The sequence below is a fragment of the Rattus norvegicus genome, chromosome 3 (genome assembly GCF_021556685.1).
Source record: "Rattus norvegicus strain SHRSP/BbbUtx chromosome 3, alternate assembly SHRSP_T2T, whole genome shotgun sequence".
NCBI lineage: Eukaryota > Metazoa > Chordata > Mammalia > Rodentia > Muridae > Rattus > Rattus norvegicus.
In genome coordinates this window covers 113,339,840-113,364,347 of record NC_141536.1, presented here as the reverse complement: position 1 = coordinate 113,364,347, position 24,508 = coordinate 113,339,840, and the positions used below count along the sequence as shown (strand labels likewise).

Genomic DNA, 24,508 nt, shown 5'->3' with positions numbered 1-24,508 from the left:
ACTTAGGCATTGTGATAATATTACAGGGACACAGATACTGTAATGCCACACTAGTAGATCTGGTAGCTAAGGCTGCTACTGTGTGATGAGTGTTTAGAGTATGCCGAGGGATGTGTCAGCCAAGGGTCCTTCACATCTCAGGTGTGGCAGATCCAGACAGAGGAGGATGGGGTGACATTTCATCCTTTTGGAGCATTACACAATTTAAAGCAAAAAAAATGTTTAATTTTGGAATTTTTCATCAAATACTTTTGGATACAGTTAATTGTGGGTAACTGAAATTATAGGAATTAAACCTCCAGTAAGGGGAGATTATCACATAATAACATCGTGAAGATTCGCACTGCCTGTAACAGATGTGGGGATTCTGGTCATAACTCAGGGCTAATCTGTGTGTGTATGACTTGGGTTAGTCCCTTAATCTCGAAAGCCATAGTTTCCTAATTAGTGAAGTTAGAGATGAGAGGGCCAGGACCTACTTATTTGACACCGTCTGCCTGTCTAGGCCAGATTAGATGATGACCCTGGACTCTCATGGGTCCTCACACTTTCCCAATTAAAGGATTAAGAAAACACCACTAAGCTATACTGCAAAAACCAGAGTCACAGTGACTAGTTAGCAATGCAGGGAGAGGGGCAGAAACATAAAATGCACAGTAACATATATAAAGACACGCAGAATTAAGAGCTGTTTATCTTTCCATATATGATTTTTATGTAGTCATTGTGTGATTTTAGTTTAGGGGAAACTCAGAGATGACCTGGCCTCATGTTACTCTGAGAGGAAAGTTTTTGTGCCCAGCTTTCAGAACAGGATGCACGTCATTCAGAACTCACACGCAGCCTCTAGCCTTCTGCCTGTAAAGATGAGAAAACCCACTCAGGTCAGAAATAAACTGTAGGTCGTGGCTATCATTGGTACAGTTTTATGTTCTTTCAAATGCTCTTGTTAATATATAAAGACATGACTTGAAATTTAATGAGCAAAGACAGGACTAATTCAAACTAAAACAAACCTATTCAGAAAAAGAATGCATCCAAGTGAGTATAAACCTGTGTCCAAGATGATACACAGCCCGGCAGAATTCAGCTCAGTATTTGATATCTGATAATGTGAGTGACACACACACACACACACACACACACACACACACACACACACACACAGACTTTAAAGCTTTCCTTTAGATCAGCAATAACTTAAAACCTTATCCTACTGATAAAAATACATAGTGTCCAAGGCACAAATCTGTCCAGCTATGGTGTGGAGCTATATAGAAATAAAGCAAAGTTGAACGTGTTATAATATAAGTACTGTCCAAGATGGAATTCCAGGAAAAAACCATATTCTTATCAATGAAGCTGCTCTTAATTTTATGAAATATAGTTTTTTTGCAAGCAGTTAACAATATAATACAAACCTAAGAAAATCCCTTACTAAAATTTCTATGAAAACTGATACCTCACATTGTAATAATCTTTCGGGCACCCCACTTGGTATTATAGATGACAGACATTTGGACTAAGACCCTTGGCTACAGACTTCCCCTTTCTGGAGTTTGAATTATAGGCCATTACAGCACAAAGACTACTCTTTTCCTAGTGGATGGACGGTGGGAAACTGTTTTTAGCTAAGATTGATCACTGTTTGCTTACAGCTTAGTAGAGACTTGCTGCTGACTTCTTTTGAAAGTCAAACCACATCAATGTCTGAGGACACATTTCTTCCAGCTAGATATATGCCAAATACCTTCAGGAAGGAATCGTTTACTCTGAGATGCAGATGGAGTTTCAAATGAACACGCCACACAAAACACTCCACTGGGCCTGTTTAATATAGAGAACCACAGGCCCTTGCCCGAGGCCTCCTGATGAGCCAGCCATCTCACTTTATGATGCTGTAAGGAAATAGCTTGGGCACCAAGGTTTATGAGCAGATTTTCAGTGGAGGCATTTCTGACGATCACTGGGACCTAGGGACAAAGCACTTATATCTTTTTTGAATTTTTGTTTTTGAAACTCTTGAGGATTTTGGCAAAGCTTTGTATGTTCACGTATTGATAGATTCTACCCCCCTCTCCCTTTCTTCCTCATGTTAATGGACCACAGTGTGGAAGTAATCCGTCTGGGACACAGCTATTTTATAAATTGGGACCGGAAGATGTATTATGCTGCGAAAGCAATGCCTGCTGAAGCCCGGACGACCACACTCAATGAGGAGCTGGGCCAGATTGAATATATTTTCTCTGACAAAACAGGAACTCTCACCCAAAACATCATGACTTTTAAAAAATGTTCCATTAATGGAAGAGTCTACGGTAAGGGAATAGTTTCTCTTAATGATACCAAACAAATAAATAAGCAGCATCATTAAAAGCACTATCCCCTTACGAAACCATCAGGAAAGTTAAGCATTGCTGTGATAGTTGACAGATAATGGACATCCACAAAACCATCAGGAAAGTTAAGCATTGCTGTGATAGTTGACAGATAATGGACATCCACAAAACCATCAGGAAAGTTAAGCATTGCTGTGATAGTTGACAGATAATGGACATCCACAAAACCATCAGGAAAGTTAAGCATTGCTGTGATAGTTGACAGATAATGGATATCCACAAAACCATCAAGAAAGTTAAGCATTGCTGTGATAGTTGACAGATAATGGACATCCACAAAACCATCAGGAAAGTTAAGCATTGCTGTGATAGTTGACAGATAATGGACATCCACAAACTAGTTAGTGCACACATTTGAAATGGTCTGATGAAACCTAGGATCTGTTGCCACCCGTGGGTAGAGATGGTTCCCTTTGATATACGGTTCTGTGGCTTTGCTCTGTAACTGCTGCAGAGGCCCAATCCCCCAGATGAGTCCTAGGCAGCATGATTTATCTGGTTAAGCCAACGTCTTATGCTTCCCTCTCAGTTCCCTGTGGGATCAATGTTAATGTATGTGTTTCTGAGGGTTTAGCGTTTCCTGAAACGCGCATTTCCTCGAGCACCCTCACCGCCAAGTTTCCCTTTGGTTTCTTCTGTATGGATAAATAATTTGTATTTGGGGACCCAAGCATCCTTTTTGTTGCTGGCCCATCTCAAGCTGGCATTGGCTATCTACCAGGCAATTGCTTCAAGAGAGAACAGGGAGGCCTGGTGAGACCTTCCCAATGCTCCTCTGGATCTCCTATCTTAATGCATGGAGGTCACTTATTTTGTCAAGGAGTTCCAAGAGAAGGTAACTTTCCTTTGTCTCCTAAAGGGAATGGAACTTCACACGTTGTCAAATAATTTAAAGCAGGGTTTGACTCTGAAAGAAACAAGGGATTGAAAAGTCTGCTATGCTATGCTGTCCTGTCTTGTGACCTCACGCTTGTGGACTCCCATCACTATCACCCATGTAGTGATGCTGTCGTCAGCTCTCCCATATCTCTAGTCCCTTATCCTGCCTTTTTTGGGAGTGGACTCGATGACTTCCAGACTAAGGTTCCTGCATGCCTTACATCTCCATCATGCCTGCTAAATAGCTAGGCCATTACTTAATATCTGTGGACATTAGGTTTTGAGTCTAAAATTACCTCCTTGACCTAAATAGTGGAGTGAGTAAGAATATTAGAATATTAGGGGATATTTTGAAATTTAGAGATCCCTTTGATTCATTTTAACCCAGTGATATAATTTCTAAGAAGCAGTCTGAAATTATTAGACACGTGGACCAATAACCATTTGTTGACATGTTTATTGTGGGTTACTTTTAGAGACAACTTTTTGATATTTTCAGGCAGAGATTTCAAGATTTTTGTAAAATTGCCTATTTTAAGAACTGTATGAAGGCTAATAATTTCCCTCATAGAATACAAGAAAGGAACAGAAAGGGTTAAGCATCCTCTTTTGGTCCCAGTTTATATATGTATTATGATGTACAATGTATTTATACCCATAAAACATACTTCTCCTTGCACACACCCATACTGTTCAGAATTGCTTTTATGGGGTACAGTTTAACTTGTTTTGAGTCATAGATCTGGACTTTGGGAAAATTTAACTTTTCACTCTGACCTAATTTACCATTGCTGTGAGGAAACCCGATGACCAAAGCAACTGGGGGAGGAAACCGTTTGTTTGTCTTACATTTCAAGATCACTGCTAATTGTTAAAGGGAGTCAGAACCTGGAGGCAGGAGCTGATGCAGAGGTCATGAAGGATGCTTCTTCCTGGCTTGCTCTTCATGGTTTCTCAGGGTGCTCCTTTTATAGAACCCAGGACCTCCAGCCCAGGGATGGCACCGCCCACAATTGGATGGGCCTTCCCACATTGATTACTGATTTTAAAAATGCCCCACAGCCTTGCTTAGAGCCCAGTCCTATGGAGGCACTTTCTCAGTTGATGTTCCCTCCTCTCTGATGACTGCAGTGTGTGTCACGTTGACATAAAATTATCCAGCACACCTATCTGCATCTTGTTTCCATACTCAGAATTATTACATTCTTAGACTTTTAATGCTTCTTCTGTTTTACCTCTAGCCCTGTAATAGACTCTTTTTAGGGGGACTTTTCAATACAAAGACACAGTTCTTTCTCTTCTTTTCATCATTTAATTAGAATGAATGCATATGTAGTCACGATAGGACCATGACCATGTGACTCCGAGATTTATATTGTAGGAGGTTGCCTAGGTTCACTACAATCTCAAGGAAATTGCAACCTCAAGGTGGAAAACCTTTATAACTTAGACCTGCACTCCAGAAATACCACAAATAAACATCGAGTATTGTAACAGAGTCACATGTGAAAGAAAAGACATGGGTATATATTCCCATTGTGTGGACTTCTTAGAATACAGTCATCCACATTTGACTCCGTTCTTCAGCTTTCTTATCCATGAAACTTGAATTAAAGTCTTATAGGTGCGAGCTTGTAAGTAATCGTGGTGGTGTGAGTGTCTGGTACAGATGGATGCAGATACCTCATTCCTGTAAAGCAGAATCCTAGTCAATAATCCCAACCCTTCAAATATGAAGGAAAGCATAGAAAATACCCCGAGTTCCAAACCCTTCCCAGGCCGTGCCACTAGCTGGGAACCAGCTGTTCAAACATGGGAGCTTGTGAGTGACAGGCCACACTTAAACTGTGACCTTCAGCCCTTGCTCCTTAAGCTCATGGTCATCTCATGACCCAAAATGTGTGTCATCCAATCTCGAAATTTCCTATAGTCTTCAATACTCCTAGTGTGCTCCAAAAGGCCAACATCTCTTCAAAGACTCAAGGTAACTGTGACCCCCTGCAAATTAAAGTATAATTATGTACTTCTAACACACAACAACATAGAACAAGCATGTTCCCCCTCCGGCAGCATGCATAGCATCTTCATGCATTAGCAAAGCTAGTTCTCAAGGAGGAGCTTTCCTGATCAGTTACAGACTGATTTCTCCAGGTCCTGTGTCTGAAATATCTTCAGCAGTAGGGTTTTGCCTTCATGTTCTAGGAGGTAACCAAGGACATGACAATCTACTGTCTCACAAGTCTCTTGGACTCACCCTGACCCCCATATCAAAAGGAGGTTTCCCATGGTAGGCACTGTTAGGTTAGGTTAGGTTTTTGTTAGTTTATGACTCTTATGGGGAACACTATCAACCAGTGTTCTGTTTCTTAATTTTGTTTGCTCATTGGTTATTAGTTCTTTGGGACTTTTGTGCAGTGCATTTTGATACTGTTCACCCTCTCCCCTGACTCCTCCTAGGTTCATGTGAGCTTCCCTACCCACACACTTGGTGCCCTCCCCTTTCTTTGCCTGTCACGTGTAGCTTATGCTGCCCACATGCTTTTTGGATGTGTGGCCTTTACTAGAGGATACTCCACCTACTGGAGGGTGTGCCCATAAAGAAAATGGACTCTCTCTTCCTCCATAGCTTCTTAGCTGGTAGTGTGACTTTGTGTCCATCTCTGCCCCCTGCCCCCACACATTGGCATTTTAGATGGCCTGAGACTGTCAGATCTTACACATGGTGTCTCAACTGTTGTGTGTGCCTTTCTGTATCCATAGAACATTTTCTTTGTAGTCACCCACTTCTTATGACTCTTATAGTCTTTCTGCCCCCTCATCTGACATGGCTCCTGAGCTGCGGAGGGGTGGGGTGTGATGCAGATGCTCCGTTTAGGGCTGAGCACCCCACAGCCTCTTATTCTCCGCTCCTCAATCAGTTGTGGGTCTGTGTTAATCACCTCCACTGCAGAGCAAAGGTTCTCTGATGGGCGTTGATTGATAGTCTAAGCTGGGGCCACATGTTTTGCATTTTTCTTTTTAATGTCTACTTATTTAGCTTTATCTTAAGCATAAGCATCCCTCTATATTAATTGTCATTTATAGGGCTATACATATGATGTCAATATTTGAATTTTATCCTGTCTTGTAATAGTGCTTCAGGAAAGAGCACACTAAGAGTGATATATATATATATATATATATATATATATATATATATATATATATATAACACATTTAGACATAGATGTATACTCACATATATGTGCATACAATAACAATGGAAAGGAGGCCATTAATTTGAAGCAGAGAAAGACTGAACGCATGGGAGGGTTTTAAGTGGGGAAAGGAAAGGGGAAATGATGTAATTATATTAATCTCTCCAGAATATAATAAAACAAAAACTGAAACCCAAGCAAAACAAAACAGCAAGTTTATCCTCTAAAATCATGTCTAAAACTAGTTTCAGTTTTACTTACTATTTATTTTCAATGTTTACTTTAGCAGGTGAAGTGCTAGATGACCTGGACCAGAAGAAAGAAATAACCAAGGTATAGACGAGATACATTCCTATTTTTTTGCTTTAGTTTAAACTGTATGTGCTCGTAAAGGTTTGATTTATACTCTCCATCATGAGACATGTTTTTAAAAAAACCACGAAACCTATTTACATGGTTAAAATTTCTTCTAATCAAAGTCTCTTGGACAGACAGTTTCCAAATCTTTAGAGTCATTTCTGCATGTACAAGTACATGGGTTTTACTGTTCATAATCATGTGGTGGGACAATATACACATTCTTATTTAGCCTCCTCAGCCCCAGAAACTTTTCTAGATAATTTTAAAGTGCTTATTACTTTTAATTGTTGAATGATAATCTACTATACTTTTGTTCTACAGTATAGGTCATGAAATACTAATAGGAACTTTGAATGTGTCTAATAGTTTGATAGCAATGAAAAATTAGAGGAAAACTCGCTAAGTATGTTATTTCATAGTGTAGGAGTGTCCTGTGGAATGCATTTCAAGAAATGGAATTACTAGGGACTGGAGAGATGGCTCAGTGGTTAGGAGCACTGGCTGCTCTTGCAGAGGACCCGGTTTCAATTCTCAGCACTGTTCCAGGGGCTCTGATGCCTTCAGGTACCAGGCCTGCCTGCCAGTGTACAGATACACATGCAAACAACGTATGCAGATACATAAGAAATGGAATTCCTACATAAAAACGTGTGATCATCTACAAGTTGATAATATTGCAAATTGTCCTCCAATTTGTGGCAGTTTACCCTGCACATCTTTAGATAGAAACGTTTGCTTCCCCCCTAATTTGTATAGTTTGCCACTTCCCTCTTATTTAATTGCTCTGGACAGGACTTCTAGGATTGTGTCAAATAGAAGTGGTAAGAACGGGCACCCTTACCCCTCTCTTGATTTTGGAGGAAAAATAATATTGTATTTTTTAAAATGTTGTGTTAACTGGGGGTTTCCAAGATGGCTTTTATTATCTTGAGATGTTTTCTTTCCATCTGTCTTGGCTGAGAGTCTGTTATAGAAGGAGATCACAGTATGTCAAATGCCTTCTCCCAATCAATTGATAACAGTCGTGAAGTTTTTAGTCTTCGTTCTGCTTGTATGATATTTCACATCGATTCCATCCCATCTTTGCAACCCAGGGATAAACTCCATCTAATTGTGGAGTAGGATCCTCTGAATGTGGTGTTGGGGTCCATTTGCTGATGGGTCTGTGAGGATTTTTACATCGGTGTTCATTAGAGAGATCCTTTTTTGTGGTTTTAGTGTTGGTGTTAGGGCAATTGGACCTCATGAAATGAGTTTGGGGTGATTCCCTTTTAATATTTGGAGAAATTCGAATGCAGTTGGCATTAATTCCCCCTTCAAATGTTTGATATATTCTTATATGCAAAGCCATTTTGTCTTCAGTTTTTCTCTTGTTGGGTTTTCACGACTGCCTCTGCTTGTCTGAAACTACTGGGCACCAGAATGCTGGGACTCCAGCCAGGCTACACCCTACCAGCTTCTTTGGGAAGTTTTGGATTCTTGTTTCAGTCTCTACACCAGCTATTGGCCTGTTTAGGTTTTCTGTTTCTTTGTGACTTAATGTTTGGTGGCTATGTTTCTGGGATTTGTCCATTTCCCGTAGTAATAGTGTTTGCTCCATGAGTATTCACAGTAGCCACTTATATCCTTCTGTGTGTGCACATGTGTGTCATTGTCTAATCGTCTCTCAAAGCTCCTACCTTTTCATGCAATTACACAGGAAGTTAAATTCCAACATGAGCTTCAGAGGAGACTTAAAGCACCCCCCTTAAATAGTTTGAGAGCATAGACACCTGCATGTGCTGCTTCAATTAAAAACATTAAAAGCGCTTTTTAAAACTTCATATTGCTAAGTGAAATACCAGAGGTAGCTAAAGAGAAAAGGTTTATTTAGATTACCTTTGGAGGCATAATGTCCGAGATATGTTGGCTCCATTGGCTCGGCCCCTAGTGAGGGTGGGGGATGGTGGCATATCATGGTAGGGATCTATCTATCTATCTATCTATCTATCTATCTATCTATCTATCTATCTATCTATCTATATGCAAACAGTTAGATTTTGAATCAGATTTTAAGAAAAAGAGATGTACCTAATCTCTTGTAAGGACACACAGCCAATGATTAAAGCCATTCCTATCTGGAATTATCTCTTCTTAAAGGTCCATTTCACTACCTAATGACAGCCTTGGACATCACACTTTCATTCATGCATTTTTCAAGGTCATTCAGCATCCCACGTGTAACAAGTGCTTACAAGAAGAAAGAAGGCGGCATGATGCAAACACGTAACGAGTGGTGGTGATTATTAAACTGTGGGTGGCTGGGGAAGTAACCAAGACAGCTGTGGTGGCAAATGTTTAAAGTGTCAGATGTTGCTTAGTTCTGACTTTGCCACTTCCTGAACAGCTGGCCTGGACAGCTCAGATCTCATCCACAAAATGGGGAAAACAGTGTCTGTTCTGGATGCTTGTTAGGCTCTGCATGCCACAAATCATGAGGCTGCTAGCCTGTTTCCTGGCCCACTGTCAGAAACTTCTACTTTTATTCAGTTCATTTATTTTAGTAGTACTTAGTGTTATTCATTAGAGCTGACTGGAGGGACAGTGAGCCTACATTTGGCTCCAAGGTTACCTCAGGTGTTGACAAGCTGTATCTTGGAATGGATAATCTCTCTCAGCACTGCTTCTCTCTTTTAAAGAGTAGCACCTGCTCCAACCACAGGATTAAATATGATGCTAGGCTCTACATGTGGAAGGTGAATGGCAAACAGCTCTGGAGGCCCTGTAGCTAATTAGAGTAACAGCCAGTGCTGATTCAGAGTGACAGAACCAAATGCCAAAATTGTGGATACAGATGGCAGTAACAAAGGTAGGGCAGAATGGCTAGAAATCCACAAGTTCTGGGTGAGGGAAAAATAATAGTTTTTAATCTACTGCTTTTTTTTGTAGTAAGCTTTAAGGAAGTGCCTACCAATAGACCACATTATTATATTTGCAATCGTAAATGTTAAGTCACAACTATTAGTAATTCAAAAGGGGCCATAACAAGGCACATGCTATTTCAGATTAGATATTGCTGTCAAAATGAATTTAGTCGGGTCAGGTTTTGCCATCAATGTTGGTGTCAAAGAGTACAAGTGGAGTTCTGTGACCTTAAGAGAGAACACCAGGGACTATGCATAGATTCATCTTCCTGTTCAAATGGCTGGAAGAATGCAAATCTCAAGTCACGGTCTCTACACTGGTGGGAAGTAGGACTGAAGATGACATTTTCAATGCTATGATCTTTGCTATCCATTGATTCCCAACTCTTGAGACACTTACGTTTTGTTTAATGTGCTCCTGAACTGCAGCAATGTGGATATATGTACCCTGATTCACATGAAAGATGTCACTAAAGGCTTTGGCTCTGGGGGTCAAGGAAATGCAATTGGCAATGTACCCCACTCCCCCAAGCAAGCCAAGGCACATAAGTGCCATGTCAGGTCAGAAGTATGTCACCTCCCCAAGAAGCAGCACAGACTACATTGTCACTTACATGCATATTACAAGCTGATTCTTTGAGCTGGTTGGACCAGGAGTCTACCCTATTGGTCATGAGCCCTGGGTTAGGGGAGAGATGGGAGGTAGAAAGGTAAAGCCTGATGGGTCATCATGCAGAGTATGATCCTTGCTACTGCAAGTGCTGCCCAACCACAGGATTAACTATGATGCTAGGCTCTATGTGTGGAAGGTGAGTGACAAACAGTCCTGGAGGCCCTACAGTTGATTAGAGTAACAGCTGGTGCTGATTCTCTGTGACAAGGTCCCCTGGTGCTGGAGGCAGGCAGGATCTAGCTATTCTTGAGGGCACCCACAGAGATGATATGGAGGAGGTGGCTGGTTTATGCCCACAAGCTCAAACTCATAGTTCTCCCAGGGAACCCAATGGGTCGGTGAAGCACCCCTGGGAGGCAGCCTCAGTGGGTTTCCCCCATCACTGGTCTGCTTAACACACAGCAGAAGAAACCTGACTGACAGAAACACTCTCGGCTCTACAAGGCTGAGCAGCAGTGAGGGCTGCTGGCTCTGACTGCAGCCCGCTTTTATTGCAAGTCCCTAACCAGGGCCCCTCCCTGTCCTACTTCTCTTTTCCCATTTACTGAACACTTCAGCCAGAGTCCAGCCCTGGGAGTGGGAATGAGCTTCATGTCCTGCGTTAGGCTCTGGGGCCTGCCAAGTGCAAGTCAGCCCCATAATGTAGAATACGGCCTTGCTGCCTGAGCAGCAGGATTTTACCTATGGAAGATGTCTACTGGTGAGCACCAGCCTATCTTGCCATTGTACTAACAAGGCTCATTTCCTGATTCTGCCTTCTCTCCTAGCACCTGTCATCCTGGTGAGGCTTGGTCTCTGTACCACATCAGGGTCCCAGCTGGGAAATTCAGAAGGATTGGGCTCTGGGGGTCTAGCTGGAAGTCACCTGCCTGTCCCTCATGTGCAGAAGCCCTGCCTGTTCTTTGTTCCTCTTGGGATAGTACTAAACTCAGGGATCTGGCTGCTATCCTGGAATGACAACAGGGTGTCTCATTGAGAATAGGAGGACAGGCTGCCAGAGTCCCACAGACATAGTGGTGGAGAGAAATGTTTGGAGTGTCCCACTGACATTCAGACCATTCTAGTCCTCTCAAGCTTCTTAAATGTTGTTGCTACAAGACTCCAAAGAGCTCTGGGGCTCTTTGCTGTCAGTGTTGGGTTCCTGGGTACCACGGGGTAGTGAGTAAACTCAACAGTGCTTCAAGCTCCAGCCTCAAACATTATTATTATTATTATTATTATTATTATTATTATTGTTGTTGTTGTTGTTGTTGTTGTTGTTGTTGTTGTTATTTTTTTGTTCCTCTGCTAGATGACTTTGTAGGCGATTCGAGCTATATAATGATAGTGTGGCAGCTGCCTCTTGGCAGAGCATAGCTTAAGCCCTGTAGCTCCTGTAAATACTAGATCAGTGAATAAATCAAAGCATGCTAAGACAGAAAGGGGCATGTTGTACAAAGCATCATTTCTTCATCCCGCAGAAGGACACATTGAAACTTTTGGTCAAGACAAGAATACATGAAAATAAGCATCTCCTCCCACCCCAGAGTGAGGATGGACTGCAAAGGGATTGTGGGCATGGCACAGGCGTGTACTTGAGTGTCTCTGTGTGATACACATGGATTCAGAACTTGGAGCAAAAGAAAAGGCAGTCCAGCCACAGCGTGAAGCTAGACTGTTGATTGGATAACAATAAATTCTGCTCATGTGATTTCATTGGATGGGAGACTTAGTTACAAAGCAGAAGGTCCATGTTATCAGCCTTGGATATGGGAATAGAGTGGAAAAGTGGAGGACCAAAGCAATTGAATGGTTGTAGTGTCCTTATATACTGAGAAGTTGAGAGATAGTGTGTTGTGAAGGGAAAAGAGCATTTCATTACTTAGAAGACTGTCATAAAGTTTCTAAACTTGAGGTTTAAATGTCCAAAAGATAGGGCATGACCACGTGAAATCAACAGAAGGCCAAAAGGTAGAGATCAGGTTGGAGTTCTCAAATGGGAAGAAGTACACAGTGAATGTGTTGTGTGACACGATTCCTAAGGATATGAGAGCAGACACCTACTTAGTCCGACGGAACCAATGACAGACCAAAGTAACGATCAAATTCCACCTTGGTGAGCCAATAGGTTTTATTGAGGTTCCTTAAAGGAAAGTGGATGAGCGCTTATTTACAGGAGCAGAGTAGCACCAAAGCCCACGTTAATGTAACCACCCATGATATCCGGAAATGTGCATATCCTATACGCAGCTCAGCAGGTTGGAAAGTGTCCTTTGTAGGTAGTTCGCTCAGTCAGTCTGAGCCTTCCCAGGTAGCCTGGTTGATCCTCTACCTCTTCCAGGAGGTATTTATGGTCTAAGTGTGTCCTTCAGGGCTTACAAATATCTCAACTGCTTATATACCTGTGGTGGAAGGGGTTTGTTGAATCTAGTTGGCTTCAGGGACTTCCTGAAGCTATTCTGAGTTGTTTATTCACTTAGTTTAAGGATCTTCCCAGCAGGATAAAATGCCTCAGCCACACCTCCACTTTTTTTTTTTTATTAACTTGAGTATTTCTTATATACATTTCAAGTGTTATTCCCTTTCCCGGTTTCTGGGCAAACATCCCCCTCCCCCCTCCCCTTCCTTATGGGTGTTTCCCTCCCAACCCTCCCCCCATTGCCGCCCTCCCCCCATAGTCTAGTTCACTGGGGGTTCAGTCTTAGCAGGACCCAGGGCTTCCCCTTCCACTGGTGCTCTTACTAGAATATTCATTGCTACCTATGAGGTCAGAGTCCAGGGTCAGTCCATGTATAGTCTTTAGTTAGTGGCTTAGTCCCTGGAAGCTCTGGTTGCTTGACATTGTTGTACTTTTGGGGTCTCGAGCCCCTTCAAGCTCTTCCAGTTCTTTCTCTGATTCCTTCAACGGGGGACCTATTCTCAGTTCAGTGGTTTGCTGCTGGCATTCGCCTCTGTATTTGCTGTATTCTGGCTGTGTCTCTCAGGAGCGATCTACATCCGGCTCCTGTCAGTCTGCACTTCTTTGCTTCATCCATCTTGTCTAATTGGGTGGCTGTATATGTATGGGCCATATGTGGGGCAGCACACCTCCACTTTTAACATCCTGTGTCTAAATAAACTTTACTCAAGGATGAACGTTTTTTTTTTTTTTTTGGTTCATTTTTTCGGAGCTGGGGACCGAACCCAGGGCCTTGCGCTTCCTAGGTAAGCGCTCTACCACTGAGCTAAATCCCCAGCCCCTAAAGGTTTTACTATGCTATACAAGAACATGTGAATATTACTAGGACGATTTTTAGTTTTGAAACAATCCAGGACGAATTAGTGGTTGCAGATTCTTTAAAATTAAGACAGATAGTTGCAACCCATGAAATGTGCAAAGGTTAAAAACTGGAAAAGACACTTGATTAATTTTGGAAAAAGTTTGTTTTGGTGGTATTGTTCTCTTATAGAAAAAGGAGGCTGTGGACTTCTCGGGCAAATCAAAATCAGAAAGAACACTCCATTTCTTTGACCACAGTCTGATGGAATCCATTGAGCTTGGAGACCCCAAAGTCCATGAATTCCTTCGCTTACTTGCTCTCTGCCATACTGTAATGTCAGAGGAGGACAGCGCAGGTAAGTGCTGCATAATGAACCTTTAACAAATGTGACAAAGAGAAGCATGGCTATGCAAACTGAAGGATTTTTGAATTAACTGTAGAATATTCTGAGCAAGACTTTCTTGTTTCCAGCTTTTTATTTGGTTTTGTTCTGAACGCTTAACAGAAACAAGAAAAATTTTAATTTTTTATTCATTTTATTTATGTGTATGAATATCTTAGCTGCATGTATGTTTGTATACCATTTGTGTGTAGTGCCCACAGGTGAGGGTCTCTGATCACCTGATACTGGAGTTACAGACATTTGTGAGCTGCTCTGTGGGGGTTAGGAATTGAACCTGGGTCCTCTGAAAGAGCAGCCAGCATTCTTAGTTGCCAAGCCAGCACTCCAGATCCCATAAATACATTAAAGAAAAAGAGACAGTACCAATGGAAAGCTAAGGCTCCAAATGGGTTCTTCAGCTGGGATGAAATGCTTCTTATGATTGGGCCCCACACTGGGCTGTGAAATTCTGGTACCCAGAACACATAGGGAGATATTCACATAGCACATGCTCATGGATGGAGCTGACCATAGAGTAGGGATAAATCTACATAAAACACAGTGGTCATCATGCGGATCAAGGCCGTTTACATGCTACATGGTTATTTGGAGCTCAGGGTTAATAAAATACAGCAAACCCAGCTGACTCACTTTACCTTTGATTCTGAGAGGTCACTGCTGATGCCAGAGAATCAACTTCTTCAGAGTCTAACAGTTTTACCTGTAAATTTTGTTTCTTTGTGCTACCAAATATTAAGTTAAAATTACTACCCAAGGAAGTAATAAGTGCTGGATTAACCCATTCTTTAGATTTTAATTGCTTTCAAGGTTTACATAATTATATTTATGGCTTTAATTGATCTTTATAATATTAACACCACAAGGAATCGTTATATTCCCTTCTGGGAATTGCCTTAAGGAAGTTTCTTTCATTTCTGCCTTTTGAGTTTATTTCATTTCCCAAACCCTATTTCATTTTAATAGCACTCTCTGTTTTCCATTAATGTTATGATATTCTTTAGATCTCTTTGAGGATATTAATTATACTTAATTTGAAATTTGCTTTTGTTTCATCCAGTAAGCTGTATTTTATTGAGTGTGTTCTCTTTTTCTCTCTCCTCTCTGTCTCTGTCTGTCTCTCTGTCTCTGTCTCTCTCTCTGTCTCTCTCTCTCTCTTTCCCTCCCTCCAGCCCTTCCTCCCTCTCTCCCTTCCCCATCTCCCCTCTCCTTCTGCACTAACTTTTATGTTGTTCTCAAATGTTTGGTGATTTATGGTTGACTGGTTTTCTGTTCTCTTTGTGTGAGAGACTTGGCGAATGCCGTCTATTACCATAGTCTGTTGCTTAAGATTGTATGGGTAAGGCAGATCTTGTAACTGGTCCTCTGGTTGTGGGGTCCTCCGTTCTGAGAGTCATGTCACCAAGATTACCATCTCGCTTTTCCAGGACTGACACTAGGAGTCAACCAGCCAGGGCTCTTATTAGAGACAGAATCGTATACGACCTTCCTGACTCGTTTCCCCTCCTATTCTGTGGAAGTCTAACACCATTACACTCATTCACTTGTCGTCTCTGGTCCCAGATTCAGATCTTGACCCTTTCCTGAGGTGGCATGAACACCATGAAGAAAAGTATTTTTAAGGATGCATTCAGGGAAGAAATATTGCTTCAGAGCAAGCTGCCTGGAGAAGGAGCCTAGTGGTACAGGAATGCCAAAGGGGAATTTTTCAATTAAGTTACTAATGAGGCCTCCTAAGATTCTGTTCTCATTAGTTGACTGAGTTTTAAGACTCTTTGGTGCTTTTCCTTGCCTCTGCCCTCATGTTCTTCTGCAGATGTTTTAAACGATATGTTTTTCCTCTATCTTTGTTTCTTTATTGATCAAACACTCATTTTATCTTTCAGATAGTTCTCAGATTTGTAGATTCATTCTTTAATTGTAGCATATTCAGAATTTACATTGTGCTGTAATCCAGAGCATCAAAATCAAAGTATGTGCATGCATATCACACACACACACACACACACACACACACACACACACACACACACACATTGTAGCTTGGTAAGATTTGACAGTTGCAAATATCTCTAGAAACACTGCTTGGATCAAGGCATAAATCTCCTCCATCAGTGCAGAGGTTACTCCCACCATATTTATTCAGTTTCTTTAAACTCTAGCCCACCCAACTGCTAATAGGCTTCTATCACTCAAGGTGTGTTTCTCTTCTTGTCCTCCATTGAAGCAGCAGAATTGTCCAGTATACACTCTGTGCCTTGTTCTGGCATCATGCCGGTGTCTCTGTTGCTAGTTTCTTTTTCTTTTTTATTAAATACCATTCCTCTGTATGAACACACCACACCCATTCCCAGTTCTCTGTTAATAACATTAGGTTGTTCTAGCTTTTGGTTGTCACAAACGCTTTTTATGTCTTTTCAAAATTATTTGTTTAAAAACATTGGGAGGAGGATGACCAAACACTTAAGAGTGGAAATCGCCAGCTCATCATAAAAGGAAGGATATGTTCAAACCTCTAAGAAATCATTCAATTGCTTTGAAAAATATTCAGGTATCATTTTCTATCCCTGCTGTGCTTGAATGAGAGTTCAGCCCCCTGAACTCCAGCCCAGCATTTCCTGCAGCTGCGCTTTCATTTAGTCATTCTCTGGCTGGCTGATGCCTCTTGCCACTGTAAAGGATTCCTGGAGAGAAAGGAGTTAGATATGTGAATGATTTCGAGTGTTTCTAACCCTCGTCTCAAGACACTAAGTTCGACTGTTGGGTTCCATCTTGAGGAAATGTGAACTTGCTTTCCTTTCAAAGCTTTTGTTGTGGGCTATGCTGCCCAGGCTCAAGAGAATCCCTACATGCTAAAGAGCATCCCAAACTAAACTCCTCTGCATAAATGTCCCTTATAGAGAAGGCGAGAGTACAAATCCAACACTAAAGCTTTTAGTTCTTAAAATTCAGCTCGTGGTTGAGGACGTTGCTGCAACCTTGTGGCAGTTGGCTCCTGGGGAAGTTGCTTGAAGACACTGTGGTTTCGGTCTGTGCTGGAGTAAAGTTTCAGAACAAGAGGGAGAGAAATCCAAACACTTGAGGAAAAATTTTCTCTTTTCTTTACTTTTTTGGTAAATGCAATAAAATATGTTTTAAAAACTTAAAACTCTTTCATTGCCTTATCGTACCAATTTTAAAATTTGTTGAAGCTTGATAATAGCTTGGTATATGTTTAATTTTCATAAACATTTAGTAAATGCTGGAAATGAGTGTACACTTGGGGGTCCTGTATTCTAAACATACACATTCAACAATTGCATACAACACTTTTTAAGTTACATTACTCAAATGTCTGGTTCTTTTGTTTCTCTGTTTGTTTATTGAGTGACATGTTGCTATTCTGTAGCCCAGGCTATCTCTGGGCCTTAGCCTTCTAAGTGTTTTTTTTTTTAATGGATTATTTCGACAACTTGATTTCTCAGCTAATCAAAATATGCCCAGTGGCCCTAAAGAACAGCACACTTGTAGTTGATAGTTGTAGTCCCACCAAAGCTTGCTTTAGAAGGTTATGTTTGATAACATTCAGATTTCTGTCTTCATTAGACTGCAGCTTGTATCAGTACCCCTTGACCTCACTTTCTCCAGTAGCCATTTTCGTCTCAGAGTTTAATGATTGTTTGTTCCTACTTCCTAGGTGTTTGGCACTTAGTTTTCATTAGCTTTCGTTAATCTCTCTGCTTACATTTTGGCCATGTCTCTTGTAAATGATTTGTTTTAACATTTAAAAAAAATCAGTGAAGACAAAGCTAAGGTCAGAGAACATCCCTCCATTCTCCTCTGTCATCACTACACTTAGTTTTAAATACTTAAAGCTCAGCTGCTGATAACCTCTGGAGCCCTTTTCAACCATCCTATTTTTGTCTTAGACTCTTCTTTCCTTTTTTGTCTTTTCATAGGTTGAGTCCTTTCGATTCCTGCTACTTTGAAAACAATGAACCTTTATTACTTTAGCAGTTAACATTGAGACTTTAACATAATAAACTCACGAAAGCCTAAGGCTTCTTTGAGTAAAACAAAGATCCTTTAATAGTTATCAATGCTGCCCTGGCATATGCAACATTCTCACCGTGCTTTTCATTCTTTTAAAACCTCACAGGTGCCATGCTTATAACTGTGTCGATGCCTGTGTGATTCACTCATGTGTATCTGCTTTATGTTCCTTAACATTTCTTTTTTCATTTGTCTGTAAATGATGTCTGTCTGTCTGTCTATCAATCTATCAATCAATCTATCATCTATCTATATCTATCTATCATCTGTCTATCTATATCTATCTATCATCTATCTATCTATCTATCTATCTATCTATCTATCATCTATCTATCTATCATCTATCTATCTCTATCTATCTATCTATCTATCTATCTATCTATCTATCTATCTATCTATCTATCTATCTATCTATCATCTATCTATCTCTATCTATCTATCTATCTATCTATCTATCTATCTATCTATCATCTATCTATCTATCTATCTCTATCTATCTATATCTATCTATCTATCTATCGATCTATCTATCTATATCTATCATCTATCTATCTCTATCTATCTATCTATCTATCTCTATCTATCTATATCTATCTATCTATCTATCTATCTATCTATCGATCTATCTATCTATATCTATCATCTATCTATCTCTATCATCTATCTATCTATCTATCTATCTATCTATCTATCATCTATCTCTATCTATCATCTATCTATCATCTATCTATCTATCTCTATCTATCATCTATCTATCTATCTATCTATCTATCTATCTATCTATCTATCTATCTATCTATCTATCTATCTGTAAGTTTGTAGCTTACCTATTTCTGGTAAAATCATGAGAGACTCTGAAGTAACTATGTTATCATTGCTCCTTTTCTTTTTTCATTTTTTGAAACAGAGTCTTGCTAAACATCCCTGGGTGGTGTGGTGTTCAGGCTGACCTTAAACTAACAGAAATCTTCCTGCCTTTGCCTGTTACCTGATTGCTTGCTTATAAATGTATACTCAAGAATATATGCAGGGAAGTAAGGTTTTCTTTTCACAAGGAATCCATAGTAAACCCACAGTCTACCCATTAATAGAAAAACCAACTGCATAACACTTTATCTTTGAACACCATAAACAGTAAATATTGATCCATCAATGTCTACACCTTCTGATTATTTTTCAAACACTATATAATTTTATGTAAGTGGGATTACTTTTATTTTTAAGGCATGTTTTTTAGTCTTTCTTCATTTTTCATTCTTTCTCCTCTTAGCTCCACTACAGCATATAGCTATTAAGCATCTTGATTTGATCCTTTATATTTTGGTGGAATCTTACATGTTCAGTCTCATGAAAAGGTCATTAGTGACTTAGCAAAGGTCAGACTATGTGCTTCCCTACTCCTTGTTGTTTGACCTTTCTAATGATCATATCACCTCTTTCAGCCATAGGTCCCATCAATATAAAATGAAAGTAAGAATTTAAGTAACCACTACTTCTAAAGACTTACCCTGAGCATCATATGGGAATCATATGAGGGTCCTATTGCCGTGTTTTTTTTGTTAGAAACTCTAGTCACTGAAAGTGAAGAACTGTGGTTTCCAAGACAAGAAACTTTTATCACAGTGGAGAGACAGACTCACAGTTGGACAGTAAGTCCGATAGGAAAATGTTTAGAGTTGATGCTGGGGTTGGTTATTAAAGAATGCATTGGGATTAACATTGGAAGTATGAACATGAATTATTACCCTCAGCACAGAATGTATTTGTCTCCTTCCCTTTTAGGACAACTGGTTTACCAAGTTCAATCACCCGATGAAGGAGCTCTAGTTACTGCTGCTAGAAATTTTGGGTTCATTTTTAAGTCTCGAACCCCAGAGACAATTACAATAGAAGAATTGGGAACGCCAGTTACTTACCAGTTACTCGCCTTTTTGGATTTCAACAACATCCGGAAAAGGATGTCTGTCATAGGTATGTTGGCTAGCTGCAATTATTATTGATCTCCTGATGCTTCTGTAGTTATGCTGATACTTTTTATGGATAATTCAAATCTTGCCTATGTGCTACTACAGTTTTGTAATGTTATGAACTCCTGTGGCCCTCAACTTAGTTTTAAGAGTGTAGTGATCTGTGAGTGAAATTCAACAAGAGCTTGTTATTCTGAATTCTCTATCTGAGGTAACTGCTGTGCACGTTATTATTTTTATGCCCATTTTATAGACAATCGAACTGGGTTACAGAAAGTGCAGGGACTTACCTGAGTCTGAAATTGGCGACACCGCGGACAGTCAAATCCTGAAGTCTGACTGGAGAGCCACTTAATTCCGGCTCAGGAGAGTTTCTGAACTGTGTAGCTTTTGCTGGTTGTTGTGGGCATCATTGGCGGTTCTCAGATCATCCATTATTTCTGCTCAGCATCATTGGCCGTTCTCATAGTTCTCACATCATTCATTATTTCCGCTCAGCATCATGAACCATCCTCATGCCAGTCATTATTTCTGTTTATCCCCATTGCTGGGGATGGTAGCTTATTTATTACCACATCACATCCATGCTTTTATAACTTAGTGTTAACCTTCAGCACCATTTCAGTGTCCTCAGATGAGTCACACACCCCCTTCTCCAATCCTCTTACCTCTCTAAGCAGGCTTTTATCTTTTAATCTTTAAAAATTATTTTTTTTTGTTCTTAGTACTTGGAGAATTGTATATAATGGGTTTAGATCATATTTACTTCCTCCCCAATCTTCTCTCAGATAACTTTCTCTTTCCTACTCACGCAACTCTGCATCCTGTTTTTTTTTCTTTAATCTATCAAGTCCAATTTGTGATGATCATATATTCTTGGATTTGTGGCCTTCCACTGGAGTGTGGTCAACTTTCCAGGGGTTACTTAAAGAAAAACAGACTCGTACTCTCCCAGAAGCTATCAATTTCAAATAGTTCCTTGGCTATGGGACTTCATGTCCATTCTCTCCCCACTCCATGCTGGGATTTGGTCTGCCTTGAGTTTGCACAGGTTTTCTGTATGCTGTCTGAACTGGTACGAGTTCATATGTGTAGCTGCCCTGATGTGTTCAAAAGATAGTTTCCTTGTAGTCATCCACTGTCTTTGGCTCTTAGACTCTTTCTGCTCCCTCTTCCATAGTAATCCCTGAGCTGTGGGATGAGGCGAATGGTATAGATGCCCCATTTAGGGTTGAACATCCCTCAATCTCTCATTCTTCACATCTGGACCAGTTGTGGGTCTCTATGCCAACCACCATCTATTGAAAATGGAAGCATCTCTGGTTCTGTCAACCGTATATCATCCTCACGTAGGACCCAAGAAATGAAACTCAAAGATTTTAAGTCATTTGTCAGAGAGGATCAAATAGCACACAAGTTCTACACAGTTAGTCAGATGCAAAGAAAATAACTAAATCTGGGGCGGTCTTCTTTAAAGTCTAGCTGTGGCTCTAGAGATAGCTCAGTGGCTTTTCTAGGATGTGTAAGGCTCTGGGTTCAACCTCCAGCAGTGAGAAATCAAAATAACTCCTCCTCACATAAAGCTGTCTTCCTACCTTCTTGGTAGCTCTCTTGCTTTTGACACTGCCATAGCTTTTATGTACTAGAAAATGGTTCCCAGCTTTTAGCCCCCATCAGAATAAGCTGGGAAAACTATTTGAAGATCACTTGGCTTTGGGCACTGGTTTGTAAACTAGTCCATTGGAGGCAGAGTTCCCAGGTTTCCATTTCTGATAACTTCTAAGTGATGTGGATGGTACACTGTAGAGACCACAGATGGAGAAACACCACTCTCGGGCTACATTTACCCATTGTTAGTCATTTCTTCATTGGAGTGTTTGAGTTGTTTCTCAAACCTGCATTATTCTTTGCTATTCTCTAATTTCAGAGTTTCTTTAGAATCCTGTCAATGCTTTCTTAAATCTTTCCTTTCCAAATGCATCCTAGAATTATCTGCAAACATAGTGTCTACTAAACCACATTTCCCCCCCTCAATACAATTCTACTGTCCTTTCCTCTAAGTTACCAGTATCATTGACTCCGTTAGGGGTCTTGTCACTATGCACTTGAATTATTGTAGTGTCTACCTAATTGCCTCTATTAAAGTAATACTCTATGCTGGCAACATGTTACTTTTTCTAAGGCATAGCCTGATCATTTAAAAATGTTGGCTTCCCAGAATTCACAGGGGAATGTTCCTAGTGTGAGCACTTAAAAAATGCTGGTTTCCCAGAATTCCAGGCTTAGTGCTCCTAATATGACCTCAAAAGGTCACATGCAAAGTGACACCAACCTACTTTTCTCTACTTTCTAAACTTTGTGCTCAAGAATCCTCATAACTCACTATTCCTGAAATGTATTGTATTCTTTTATCCCCATGTATATGTTGTTTTTAAATGTATACCTACAACAATTCTTTCCCCTAATCCCCTTTGGCTGAAAAATCCCTTCTCATCTGGTAATGTACAATTCAAATGCCATTTGTTCCTCTTTTCCTACATATACTATATCTTATGGTATTTCCCAGAATGCTTTGTTCAACACAGCCGTGGGATTCCTCTCCTGGGACTGACTCATGGTTATCTCAGCTCATAGGCTGGGGACTTGAGGTCAGGGAGCCATATCTTTAGACTCTCCAGGGTCAAGCACTCGACAGGCACATAATCTTTACAGATATTCATTACATGAAATTCTACCTAATACTCTGTAACTTATGAACATCTTGGTCATTGCATTAAATTAATTCCTACTGTGGAAAAAAATATATATCCATAATGATAGGGTTTGGAGTCTTTACCGGAACGTAGTATGGAGAGATTGTACTGAGGCTACTCATTTTAATTAGTTTTCCTGTAACAGCTGCAGGCAGCTTCCATCAGCTGAGAAGCACACAGGCGGCTCCAGGTGTTGGCTCACTGTTGGACCAGCAGGAGCTGTCTTCTCTTTACAACCCCAGGGGAGGCGTGAATGGTCCTCATCTAGCTCAGAGTGGATTTTATTTTGCTCTAAGGGTGTTGACAAAAACCTAAGATTGTTCTATGGGGAGAAGTTTGGCTTTTGCTCAGCATCAGTCACCGTTACGGGCTGTGGGGAATTCTCAGCTTAACCGCAGACATCAGATGCCTGCCTTAATGGATCCCATATGAGAAAGGGCAATGTTTAGCAGAGTGGGGCTCACAGGCTTTATTTTGGCTGCTTGGGTTTTAATCATTTTAATCAGGGGAGAATTCAAGAGGGACTCTGCTAGGGTAGAAAAGTCTGTTTGAGTCTAGGCAGGAAACAATCCCAGCTTCCTGATTGTCACGTGGCCTGTTCTATGGGGACAATATTCCTGCAAATGTCTGACACTGCTGCCCTCTCTTCCTTAGTCTCTGTCTTAGGGTTTCTGTTCCTGCACAAAAGATCATGACTAAGAAGCAAGTTGGGGAGGAAAGGGTTTATTCAGCTTACTTCCACATTGCTGTTCATCACCAAAGGTCAGGAATGGAACTCACACAGGGCAGGAACCTGGAGGCAGGAGCTGATGCAGAGGCCATGGAGGGGTGCTGCTTACTGGCTTGCTTCCCCTGACTTACTCAGCTTGCCTTCTCATAGAGCCCAGGACCACCAGCACAGGGACGGCACTACTCACAATGGACTGAGTCCTCCCTCCCTGATCACTAATTGAGAAAATGACTTACAGCTGGGTCTCATGGAGGCATTTCCTCCATGGAGGCTCCTTTCTCTGTGATAATGCCAGTTTGTGTCAAGTTGACACACAAAACCAGCCAGCACAGTCTCCCATTGCCTTTTCTTCCCTCCTCCTCCTCCTCCTCTTCCTCTCTTTCTCTCCCTCTTTCTCCTCTTCTTCCTTCTTCTCCTCTTCCTCCTTTTCTCCTCCTTCTTCTCTTTTTCCTCCTCCTCCTCCTCCTCTTCCTCCCTTTCCTCCCTCTTTCTCCTCTTCTTCCTTCTTCTCCTCTTCCTCCTTTTCTCCTCCTTCTTCTCTTTTTCCTCCTCCTCCTCCTCTTCCTCCCTTTCCTCCCTCTTTCTCCTCTTCTTCCTTCTTCTCCTCTTCCTCCTTTTCTCCTCCTTCTTCTCTTTTTCCTCCTCCTCCTCCTTCTTCCTCTGCTTCTGCTTCCTTCTTCATTTTCTACCTTATAGTTTGTTTTGAGTCTTTCAGTCATCAGCTTATTAATGTGTGATTTTAATACTAGCATGCTTAGATTTCATTTGGGGACCAGAGCCCTTATTTAAGTCAGTGTTGTTTAAATAAAAGTTGATTTCTATAGTGGCTTGTCAAAGGTTATAGAATCTACTAATTAGCAAACATATGAACGTCATTATATCATTATGGAAGAGTCTATTTACTAATTTGCATATAAAGGTCAGTTATTCTGTATATAAACAAACAAACACCAACAAAATATTGAGTAGAAGCAGA

The 24,508-nt window shown here is 40.8% G+C and overlaps 1 protein-coding gene across 4 annotated transcripts in view; it reads left to right on the top strand.

Annotated features, from left to right (window-relative positions):
- Atp8b4 (ATPase phospholipid transporting 8B4 (putative)) overlaps positions 1 to 24,508 on the top strand; it is a 202,345-nt gene that overhangs the window by 118,925 nt on the left and 58,912 nt on the right. For all 4 annotated transcript variants that reach the window (NM_001430434.1, XM_087652116.1, XM_087652114.1 and 1 more), the window contains 4 exon segments: positions 2,110 to 2,318; positions 6,762 to 6,808; positions 13,840 to 14,005; positions 19,865 to 20,053. In NM_001430434.1, coding sequence (NP_001417363.1) covers positions 2,110 to 2,318; positions 6,762 to 6,808; positions 13,840 to 14,005; positions 19,865 to 20,053 — 611 coding nt within the window.